At 38.6% G+C, this 12,450-nt stretch overlaps 1 protein-coding gene across 1 annotated transcript; it reads left to right on the plus strand.

Moving 5' to 3' along the window:
- Window positions 1-7,680: 7,680 nt before the first annotated feature.
- olfml3b (olfactomedin-like 3b) lies at window positions 7,681-12,362 on the plus strand. Its single transcript, XM_056735163.1, has 3 exons — window positions 7,681-8,117; window positions 8,842-9,127; window positions 11,353-12,362. The coding sequence occupies exons 1-3, from the start codon at window positions 7,824-7,826 to the stop codon at window positions 12,135-12,137; spliced, it is 1,365 nt and encodes a 454-aa protein (XP_056591141.1). The 5' UTR covers window positions 7,681-7,823; the 3' UTR covers window positions 12,138-12,362.
- The last annotated feature ends 88 nt before the right edge of the window (window positions 12,363-12,450 follow it).

Here is a 12,450-nt window from a genome sequence, read left to right on the forward strand (position 1 = left end):
TTAGGAGCTGCACCATACTGTATTCCTGAAGTGTATGCTTTTCCGTCTCAGCTATATCTCAGTTCACTGGAGCAACTATCTAAAGCAGATTTGATGAAAGCTCAGCGGAGGGATGATGTGATTGGATGTTTGATGGAGGCAATGAAACAAGGAGTCTGGCCTAGCAACAAAGACTTAAACCCAGAGACAAGGTTGTTGAAAAGAGAAGTGGATAGACTGGTGATGAGAGATGGACTTCTGTACAGAGTTAGCAAGAAAGATGCTGAGGAGGTCCTACAGTTTGTGTTGCCTACTGAGTTCAGAGACACAGTGTTGCAGTCTCTTCATGATGACATGGGACATTTAGGCGTGGAGAGAGTAACTCAACTCCTGAGAGCAATATTCTACTGGCCCAAAATGGCTCATGACACTGAAGAATATGTGAGGAATTGTGGATTGTGCGTCACTCGCAAAACACCTGCCAAGAAAAGCGCTTCTCTACATCAAATCACAAGCAGTGGTCCTGTGGAACTGGTGTGTATTGACTTCTTGTCAATGGAGCCTGATGCTGGAGGCATTGGTAATGTTCTGGTCGTGACGGATCACTATACCAGATACGCACAAGCTTTTCCTGCAAAGAATCAGAAAGCACTGACTGTGGCTAAGATCCTAGTTCAAAAGTACTTTGTTCACTATGGATTACCTCTTAGGATTCATTCTGATCAGGGAAGAGACTGAGTCGAAACTGATAAAGGAACTGTTGACAACCTTAGGTATACGGAAGTCACGGACGACTCCGTATCACCCTCAAGGAGACCGTACACTGCTCTCGATGTTGGCTACGCTAGGACAAGAGAAGAAAAGATCCTGGAGTCAGCATGTAGCTTCGTTAGTACATGCGTACAACAGTACTAAAAGTGATGCCACCGGATACTCACCTTACTACTTGATGTTCGTAGAGAGGTGAGACTGCCAGTAGACCTGTGTTTCGAAACGTCGAAAGATGCAACCGATGAGAGGAAACATTTCCAGTATGTTGAATGTCTGAAACGTGATTTACAAAGAGCATATCAACTGGCGAGGCAAGTTGCAGACAAGATTCATGTGAGGAACAAGAGAGCCTATGATCAGAAGTTCAAGTTTCAGAAAATTCAGGAAGGAGATAGAGTTCTGTTGAAGAATCTAGGACTCAAAGGGAAACATAAGTTGGAAAGCCGATGGAGTTCCATACCTCATGTAGTGGTTGGACAAATGCCGAACTTACCTGTGTTCCGGGTGAAATCTGAGGAAGGAAGAGGTAGGGAAAGAACCATACATCGAGATCATATCTTACCAATTGGACAATCGGTGAGGATTCTGGTGGAACAAGGGTGTGACGAAACCAACGCGAGACCCAGAACACGTTCAAGCAAAACAAGACAAGGACAAAAGAACGTGAATCAAAGAGAAGAAATGCCAGAGGTAACTGATTCATCATCTGAAGTGGAGTATGAATATTCTAGTAGACCATACATGGAGTATGTGGAACGTCTACTGAAGAGGAGAGAAACTCGTGATGGATCTCAGTACGTTCGCAGTATGAAGAGGACAGAGAACCTGATACTGTGCAATCAGCAGAAGAACTGGATTCTTACTAAGGAAATGATGAGGAAAGTCAAGAAGAAGAGAGAGATTCGGGTTCAGATGATTCCGAAATGGATCTGGATACTGGGAGAAATGTTAAAGCACCTGGAGAGAGTCTAAGCTCTAGGACAGAAGTTAATAGAGTACCTAGCACCAGAGTAACTGAAAAGAGAAGAATAAAACCAGTGTTGAGATTAACATATGATGAACCTGGAAAAGCCAGTGAGCAACCTATTACTATAGTTCATAGAGGAGTAACTATTACAATAGGCAAAAACTAGGTTTCCACTTAGTTATAAGTAGGAGCTGGTAGTTCTACGTAGCACAAAAGTTAGTCTATCTACATCGCCTAGGTGGGTTAGGTGTTATGTCTTATGGGGACATGTAGACGTTTAGTAAGGGGGAGATGTAGCCCTATAAAAAAAAAAGATTATTTCCATAAGCCAATATTTTTATTTTGGTTATTTTTCTTAAAATGTACATTTCATGTTGTTAAAAATGTTTATATTCTGTTTATATGGTTAATATATTAAGTTTGTTGGAAAATGCACTTATCCGTGAGAGTGTCCAATCAGGAGCGGGGTGAGAGGTGATGAAAGAAGGGAGAGGGGGAGATGGAATAAAAATGAGATGGAGACACACGTGAAGATTGTGCTGTGACCGATCTGAGATAAAAGTTGGTAAAACACAAAGTTTAATGTTTGATATTATAAGTGACATTGTATACTGTGCGAAGAGTGAGTTACAGACACTTAAATAAGTTACAGTGTAATAGTTCATGTCGTGGAATTTGCGGTTATATTTAGCACCACAAGGAGAAAGTGTGGACGGCAAATTACTACGCGCGAGCTAAGAGGACTTTGCTAGCGAGTAGCCTGCTCGGTTGCTGTGTTGAGTGCATAGCCTGAAAAGCCTAATCTTCGAGGAAGAGAAGGTTCGGAGGGATTCTTCAAGGCTGTTTGAGCATTGGAAGCATCGTGTTCTGGAGTGTTGAAGGACGACGCGGCGACTCATCAGTGCTGTTGCGTGAGTTTAATTTTGTTTGTGGCGCCGAGGCGTGAAGCGACCATTTTGTTTTAGGTCTCAACGATCTCAAGTTACACAACAGGCCTATGATTCTATGATTTGTGTTAGAGAATAAGCAGCGGTGATAAAGCGCTGGGTACATGACTAGTGAACAACAGACTATCCTCTCTTCTCCATTGCTCATCTGACATACCTCTGAACATGATGTAAAATGAATTAGCCAATCAGAGAGCTTGTAACATGTCTCTCTCCGTAGCTAATTTGCATTGTTTTACCTCGTTTTAGCAATGCAAGGCCCCAGAGTGTCACGGAAGTGGTAAAATGAGAGGCTAAAAGGAAAAGCTAAATGACTAAGCTAATCGAATAGCAAATCGGAAAAGGAAATGCAATGGGGAAATGGAAATGCAAATGCTAGAAGAAATTGTATTTTAAATGACGGATTAAAACTTTTATTTCTAGTTTGATTAAATCATTCTAGTAAATCCAATTATTTATTCCTCTTTTTAAATCGCATTTTGAAATAGATTTTGAAATTCCACTATTTATAAAGGAATTCATTAATGCGCTTTAAATTTATGTATTTATTTAGTGTTTTAAGTTGATTTTTAAAAGTCCCTTTTTAATTTGAAGTATTTATTGATGGATTAATATTTCATTTATTAATTATTTTTACAATCACACTTTTTATTGCCCATTAAAACAATATATAATAAATTACTTTATCATTTCGCCTATTTATATTTGAATTAAATATGTGTTGTAGTAAGTACAGTTTTGACTGTATTATTTGTGTCCCCTTCAAAAATTGCTCTTGAGAAATGTTATGTGTATTGTTTTATTTGAGAAGGACTGCAATGATTGTGATGTGCGTGAAAGAGCGGCTAAACTGTGCTCCACTTATCCGAAAGATCTGGATGGTTTCTCGTCAGACGAACTTATTCAGTTCAAGCACTTCACGAGTTCACCCTCGCAGATAAGCAGCTAGGTTGTAGGACGAATTGGTAAAGCATGGATATGAAGGTTATGCGTATTTGGCGTGCTGTTCTAGGAGTGGGCTCCCTCCTAGCCTCCTCCCTCAGAACATCCTCCCTCCGGGGGTCCTGCGGGACTAAGAGGAAAATGAGAGGAGCTGGGGTGGAGGATGGATGTTGAACTTGCGAGAAGCATCAGGTTAGACTGCTTGTCTATTTATGATGGAGCTTGCTTGAGCTGATAGGGTAAATGCTATGATTGTTGATGTTGTACCAGCCGAGATGATTGTGATGAGGTCACATGCTCAAACTATATTTGATTGCTGATGATATACAGGCTGGCTGATTAAATGCTTAGGTTCCTCCCGAACTTTGTTAATAAAACATCATTTTGTGCAGAATGAGACTTCCGATTTACAGCTGCTGCAAGCTCTGGAGAGACTTGGACTTAAGTCAACGTTTCCAAATGTTTGTTGCACTAAGACGGTTTTTAACCTTGCCTGTATCTAACTAAGAGAGGGAGTGTTCGTTTTCTGTTTTGAAATGCGTTAAAAATGAGCTGAGGACCACAATGTCACAGACACAGCTCTATGCACTTTCTCTCTTGGCCATCGAACATGAACTTGTTAGTGCCCTTGATTTTGAAGATATTGTACACCAGTTTGCACATTAAAAGTCAAGCAAAATGCCAGTGTAAGATGTGATCGACAAATTAATTTTTCAAATTTAAACATGCTCTTCCCCATTATTTAGGATTCAAATTTTGTATTTTGCCAGATTATATAGCATTTCTTTTTGTCTTGTGTAATTTAGATAAATTGACAGTTTCCAAATGTTTATCTTGCTCTTAAATGTTCAACCCTCGCTGTCTTGTTGAACTGTGATGTGACAGGTTGTGTTCTGTTGTAAAAAAGGTTAAAATGAGTATAGGAGCAGATGATAATGCATTTTATTTAATTTTCCTTGTGGTGGCTCCATGAAAATGCTGTAAATTGTTTATTGTTGTTCAGAGAAAAAAAGCACATTTCAAAATGTTTATATTGCACTATAACTTGGTTGTTCTGTTGACTGTTCTGAAGTGACTATTTCTATTTAAAATGAGCTGAGGACCAAAATGTTACTTCATTCTAGGATATTATGGATTTTTGTTTGTGTCTTGTCTCTGGACTTCCTCTGTGATGGCTCTATCAATACAATACATTTGTGTTGGAAATAGGTGTTGTTAAATAATTATTGGATGCTTTGAAAGTGTTTGCTTATTTTTTTTTTTGTGAAAATCAAGGACACTTCTTTCATTCTCTATGTAGTGGGTCAATTTTGCCAGATATACTAATGGCGAAGCGTTTTGTTTGCATAACATGGTTTTGTCATCTTAGGTCAAAGTGTTTTTCATAATCTTTTGTGTTCTGCAGAAGAAAGACATTTTATGACAAAATGACATGGAAGTGTTTGGCAGATTGGCATGATGACCTCATGATTGAGGACAAGTTCAGGTACACCTACATGTATTTTTCAAGTATGTAGTATGCATTTCAACATTTAAGTAACGGAAGCAACACGTTTTTCAGATTTGCTTTTGATCACTTTTAAATCCAAACTATAAACCTTGTATCTTTATTAACTATACAAAAACCTAAAATAAATACATGTTAAGCATATGCATTGGGTAAACGGTAATGTTACAATGGGCTACATAGTGCAATTGTACAGGGAGACTAACAGTGCAGGCGAACACTGCAAAATGAAACACTGGCGAAATGGGGACAAGAGGTGGGCTGTGGTGTATGTAAGTAAACGCTGTTGTTTCCTGCAGTTTTTTGTAGCGGTGAGAATGTTTAAGCTTCTGGTAAGAGTATTGCATGCACAATATTGCAAAAAGTAACACATTTCTTGAAAAAGAGAGTATTGCACATGCATGTTGGACATAGGAATTGTTAAAAAACATTGCATGGGACAGTACTCAACAACGGAAGTACGTGGTTAATGTTGAGTTGGGTTTTTATTGAAATGACTCTGATACACTGAAATGTATCGTTTGTAATGATTCAGCAACAGTATAAAACCAGTTTTTACTTCTAGAATGAGTAGACGGTGACTTGTTTTAAGCGGGGTCGTCACCCACGGGGGATCGCAAGGCAACAATGGTACGAGATGATTTCCAGAAACCCATTTTTTTACTATTAGAAATAGCATATTTTATTAATAAATTTAACAAAATATAGAAATGTTAGTTAAGTTCAAAATGAAAACCATACAAATAAAAAGCCATGAGTCTTTTGAATTTCCTACACCTCGACAGTGGCCCCTGAGGTGATTACATCACATGAAGGACATTACCAACCGCATTAGGTACAGTAGGTCAATTTACAGCACCACGTAAAAAATTTCCATATGTACACGCAGATTATTTTTCGAGATAAAGTTTAGGATATTTGTATTTGTCGAAATGAAACGTTGGTTAATAATGACCAAAGACAAATCAGGGAGGCCACCAAAGGAGGGCGGAGAAGCTGTGTTGCCAGTGTTGCACGTGTTTGGATAGACCTAATAAGTGCATGTGCACAGTTGTGCGCAACGTCTGAATAACCACCCCTGAGGATATTGGGGTTCTCGAGTCACTGGCACTGTTATTTTGGGGGTCGTGGGTTGAAAAGTTTGGGAACCCCTGTTTTAAGCAATACTACACACCTTTTAACAAGATATTTTTTTAGATTAGATTCAACTTTATTGTCATTACACATATACAAGTACAGTGTAATGAAATGTAGTTTAGGTCTAACCAGAAGTGCAATTAGCAAGTGCAGATATACAGTGTGAATAAATACAGAATACAATATTAGGAAAATAATTTACGATGGGCATGTACTATGAAAATATGACAATCGGTATGTACTATGAAAAATATATACAGAAGGCTATCTACTGTGAACATTAGTGTACAGGAGGTTATGAGCAGATAACAATATAGACTATACAATAGTGCAAGTGACTTGAGTGTGCATTAGTTATAGACATTAGCTATTAAAGTTACAGTGCAGTAGATGAGTTAATGTGGTTATTAAAGGTACGGTGCAATACATGAGTAGATGCAGATATACAGTTACAGTGCAGTAGATGAGTTAGTGCAGTTATTGAAGCTATAGTGCAATAGATGAGTAGATGCAGTTAGTTATGCGATAGATGCAATAATGTAATAGATGAGTTAATGCAGTTATTAAGGTTACAGTGCAGTAGATGAGTTAATGCAGTTATGAAAGTAGTCCATTAGTGCAAATGAGCATTCAGTGTAATATTCCTGGTGTGCAAGTGAGCAGTATAGAGTGCAAATGATGCTGTGTGTGTGTAAACAGTCCGGTAGAGCAGATACATGAAGTACTGGTGTGTACAGTTCAGTCATGCAAGGCAGCCCTGTAGTGCAATGTAAACATTGTAATAGCAGCATTAAGATAAAGTTATGAGAGGTAGTGGAATCAGTGGGGAGCAGAGTTCAATAATGAAACAGCTCTGGGGAAAAAAAGAGCTGATTTGTACTGAAATTATGCTGTAGTGCCTCCTGGTGGATATCATCTGTTTTTTATATATTTTTAAACATTCTTTTAAATATATTTATATATATATATTTTAGTTTAAGCCATATTATTGACCATATAACATGACTGTAATCCAATTACAAGCATTTTTTCAAAACCTAGACTTTTACCAAATCTATAAGATTATCTGCTTATCCAAAAAGTCTCTAATTTTTTTCAAATTTGCACCGAGTATTACACCAAGACAATAATAGAGCCACAAACAAAAGATGAAGGACTGTTTCAACACTTTCCAGCACATTGACTGATCACTGCGAAGACCAACACGTATTTAGTTTGCCTCACACTGAAGAAAGTGCCGGCAGCTAAGCACTCCACGGTTTCGACTAGACTGAAAAATGACTCTGTGTCAGGAAATTATCTAATGTTATGCAACAGAATGAATGTGTGCTGTGCAGTTTTTCACAGAAAATGAAGATGGAAAGAAAACTAAAGGGCAAGACATCAGTAAAATCTTTCTGTATCGCCACTGGGATATTTATTCTCTAGTTGACCTTTAGCACATTTTACTCCAGTTTATTATTTGCATCCTCATGGACTGAAGAAAACTCAACAAAGCATGCTTAAAGAAAATTAAAAAACAATTTGTGAGCTATGGTTAAGTCATATAAAATGAAAATTGTGTTTTAGTTCTATGCTTGACCAGAAAAAAAGGAGATCCAACTCTCCGGAGAAAGAAAAGGGAAGAGGCGCTCCAGATGTTTTTAGCTCCTCCTCTTGCTCCACTCTTTCTCAAAACATTCCTGCAAAGTTAGTCCCTTTGCATGAGGGCACACATACTAACACACTTTTTTTTGTTTCGAGGCAATCACCTCTGCTCTTCAAGATGAGAGCTTTACAGCTCCTCGTCCTTCTTCTCTTTGGCCTGGTTGGGGCACAGCAGAAGGCGCTTATGGACTACTTGGAAAGAAGACTCCTTGCCATTGAGGTAAGAAGATAACAGTGCGCTCCCAGCCAGACCCTGGCCTCCAGACAACAGTTGGGAGGAACCTGGAAATAAGTGAGGGGGACTAATGCGAAGAGCTGAAGAACGAAAGACAATAGAGTTCATTTCTGAATAAACATGGTTATTTGTTTGTATGACATATGCAGTTGGTTGGTACTTGGTATGCATTTTCTCAGTGGCATTCACTTTAGTTTTACAAAAGTTATGACCTCTTGCATCAGAAAGATAATGCAGTGGAGGGCCACCCAGGAGTGTTAAAGTGACAGTTACTGAACAACGGCGTTACCCATAGACTTGCATTAGTTTTGTGTCTATACAACAGAAGTGAATGGGTATTGCCGTTGGTCGGTTACCAACATTTTTCAAAATATTTTTTGTGTTCTGCACAATGACAAGAGGGTGAGTGAATGATGAAAGAATTTAAATTTTGGGGTGAACTATGCCTTTAAGGAAAGTACTGTGGTGTTTCATGTTCTTAGATTATAGAAAATTAAATCAAAAGGGTAATTTTTGTTGCTCTTTTTGCATGCATGACAAAATATTTTTATAAACACACAGATGCCAAGTTAACATGAGACAAAAACACGCTGTTTCTCCCTCTATGCACTTAATTGTCTTTGTGAGCATTCTTGCTCACTGAGTATTCTTTCATCTTGACCACATGAAAGAAATTTGGTTTCTATGATGTTTATTTCTTCACTGGCAGGACCGCATCTCCTTGTGGCACGAGCAGACCAGCCGCTATGCCTCTGAGCTGCGCGAGTTCAAGCAGCAGATGGTGGCACAGTTAGAGGGCCTGGACAAGACCAAGGAGGCGCTGAGGACCGAGCTGGACACGGTGGGGACGCGTGTGGATCGCGTGGAGAGAGAGATGGACTACCTCGAAACCCAGAACGGTGCGCAGCCTTGTGTGGACGTTGATGACAAGTTGGTGGAACAGCAGGTGACGGTTGTCAAGGAAAGGAACAAAGCAAAGTACTCCAAGCTCACAGGTAATAAGACATAGGAAGAGTTCATCCTAAAGACTAAAGAAAATATATATTGAATGTACTGTTTAATATTTTTTCAGGATCTATTGACAGAAATGCAATATAATATTTTTTTACAAACACCACGCTTACCCTTTCATGGAATTCTCCATGTTGTTTCTACAGTAGCCCTAAAAGGACAAACGGCGCGCTTTGTAAATATGTTATGTCCTTTAGCAAAGAAGTGAAAACGTGTCGAAATTTTAGTTCTGTAGCAGCCACCGAAGAGCTTTGAAAGGGAGGGGTGGAGTTAGCCGTTGGTTGCAATACACAACCTCACCACTAGATGCTGCTTAAATTCATACACAGGACCTTTAACTGTCAATAAAGAAGTCATGTTATATACACCAGCGTTTAAAAGTTTTTCATTCCTGATTAATGTTTTTGTCTAAAATTGTACAATAATAAAAATTCATCTAAACAATAATGCGATGATGAGAATTTAATTGTGACTGAAGAAAACTAAAACAAATCAAAGCTGTTATATCATAGCTTCCATTTGCCTTGAATTTGTAGAATTTTTGTAGCCAGTTTCTTCAGGTCCCATGTAAGATGCTTTTTAAACAGTATTGAAGTGGTTCCCATCTATTCTGGGTTCTTATTGGCTGCCTTTTCCTCATTATTTAAACATCAATTTTAAAAGCTTTTTATTTAAAAAAAAAAGTTTTCTAACAAGAGAAGTTATGTTTTCACAATTATATTTTTGTCTACAAAAATAATTTCACATAAGCGGATATGTCACAAAATATATTCAAGTTATCCTAAACATTTGAATTATAGTGCATATAAAAGAATATATAGAATAACACATATAATATATTACAATATTACGATACTGTAACGTGGTTCAACAAAAGGAAGGAAGGAGGCGGGAATCGGCGAACATTTAAAGCACTTTAATCAAATTAAATAAACAATAATACAGAAGTAAAATGCCATATGAACATAAACACAAACTTAAACATATGTCCGGGTCCGGTCCTCTCTCCTCAGCATTCCCGTTGCTCTTATGCTCCCGATTTCCTCCGTGAGATATGCGGCACCGGCACAGCTGATTCCAACTATCACTCACGCCACCAGCCCCGCCTCACGGCTCTCGTCCCGCCTTCCTCACCACAAATACATTGAATAATACGTAAAGAATTTGCACTTTTCATGCATTAAACAATTCTCATACAAAGCTGTTGTATCAAATCAGAACACTTGAAATGTAGCAGTCTTCTTGACTGATGCTATTTTCACAGCTTGTTTTTGTTTCCCCCTTCCACTTTCATTGTATAGGAAAGTGCAACTCTGCCACTTTGCTAAACTAATTAAAGATTAAACCAAAGTCAGAGAGGTTTAAAAAACATTAGATTCAGTAAATGGTGACAGAATGAACTATGCTTTTAATATTTGTCTTAAATGCAGCATTATGTCATGAGAAATTGCATTTTGAAAGATTAAGGTTTTGAGGAGCTCTTAAGGTTTTGAGAAGCTCTTAATGAGACTATGAGTACGTGGCATGTAGCATAATTGAAAAAGTCAGAAAGCAGGGAAGTTCAAGTTCAATTACGTCAAGCCTTTAACTGTTACAAACTGACACGCAATTATACGTAATACATTAAATAGTGGTTCTAATCTTTTCAAAGCCCACATTTAGAGAGCACTTAGTAGTACTAAATAAAATGTGTTATTATTTCATCATTCGGAAAGACAGTAATTATACTAATAGAGGGCAGGATACTTTATACTTCAGCAACTCTGTATTGCTTTTTCATAGTAAATAGACTCAATCTGATTAACATTTGATTATACTGTTACAGTGTCATTTGCATACCCATTAGGGTTTGGTGTTAAATCTGGTGTTAGTGGCAGGAACATTGTGAGTTATGTTATGATGAAGTGATGGATAAACTTTACAATAGAGCAGAAAAGAGCAATTGATGTTTTAAGTAGTACAGCGAGGAGGAGTTGGATCGCATAGTCAGTGGCATATTTATTGTTGGATATAATAACTGAGAAAAGTGCCAACAAGGTGTTATATAATACTATAAAGGACACTTCATCCGAAACTCAACATTCTTTATTAACTGTCTAAGTTACCGCCCCCTGTGTTTCTCCAAACCTTTGTTTTCAAAAATCTCAAAGGTAGTGTAAAGTCACTATTCATATTACCTGTAATCTCTTATACTTTTATCTATATTCAGATTGTAGTGACATGATCTCCAGCATCAAAGCCATGAAGATCCTCAAACGAGTGGGTGGCACCAAAGGAATGTGGACGAAAGACATGGGAGCCGCCACCGGCAAGGTGTACATCTTAAACGGGACAGACGATAACACCCTGTATGAATTCGGTTCAGTCCGTGACCTCACATCCTCCCAGGGACTATCATCCGCCACGAGCATCCAGCTCTCCTCCTCCTGGAGAGGTATGGGCCATGCGGTCTACAAACACCACCTGTACTACATGAAGGAGGGCGAGGAAACAAGACTAATAAAGTTTGATCTACAGAAGAGCATTGTTGTGGACAGTGCCGTCTTCCCGGCCAAAAATCAGCTCCCCGTTTACAGCCTGAATCCAGAGACCTACATTGATCTAGCGGTAGATGAAGAAGGTCTGTGGGCCATCTTCGCCACACAGGAGAACGAGAGGCACATCTCTCTTGCCAAGGTAGACCCTAAAACGCTAGACATTGAGCAGACGTGGGACACTCCTTGCGTAAGGGAGAACGCTGAGGTGGCGTTTGTGATCTGTGGTACTGTCTACGTGGTGTATAACTCCAAACTGCCCAGCCGTTCCAGAATCCAGTGCGTCTTTGACGTCAGCGATATGGTCACTAATGACGACGCTCCACATGTGTACTTTCCAAAGCGATATGGCACTCATTCCAGTCTTAAATACAGTCCTGTGGAGCAGTTGCTGTATGCATGGGATGATGGATATCAGATCCTTTACAAACTGCAAATGAAAAAGAAACTGGAGGTGTAGAATGAATCCAGAAGAGGGCGGAGCTGCAGAGGACATGGCCATGTTATTGGTTCATTTTTACTTGGGCAATCCATCTTAAACATAATTCACACATCAAAGCGTTTAAGTGTTAAAGGAAAGCACATGTTTAGTTTAGTTAGGTTGCTTACTAGAAATAAATGTAATGGGCTTGAAAAATACTGTATGTTTGCCAGGAGCAGAACTATTAAAATGATTTTATGTCTTAAATATGTGACATTTTCTGATACTAAGTAAAGCATTTGTAATCTATTAGTTAAATTCATAAAGTATATTAATGTATTGTTGATTAGCT

This window comes from Triplophysa dalaica, chromosome 21 (assembly GCF_015846415.1).
Source record: "Triplophysa dalaica isolate WHDGS20190420 chromosome 21, ASM1584641v1, whole genome shotgun sequence".
In the NCBI taxonomy this organism is placed as follows: Eukaryota; Metazoa; Chordata; class Actinopteri; order Cypriniformes; family Nemacheilidae; genus Triplophysa; species Triplophysa dalaica.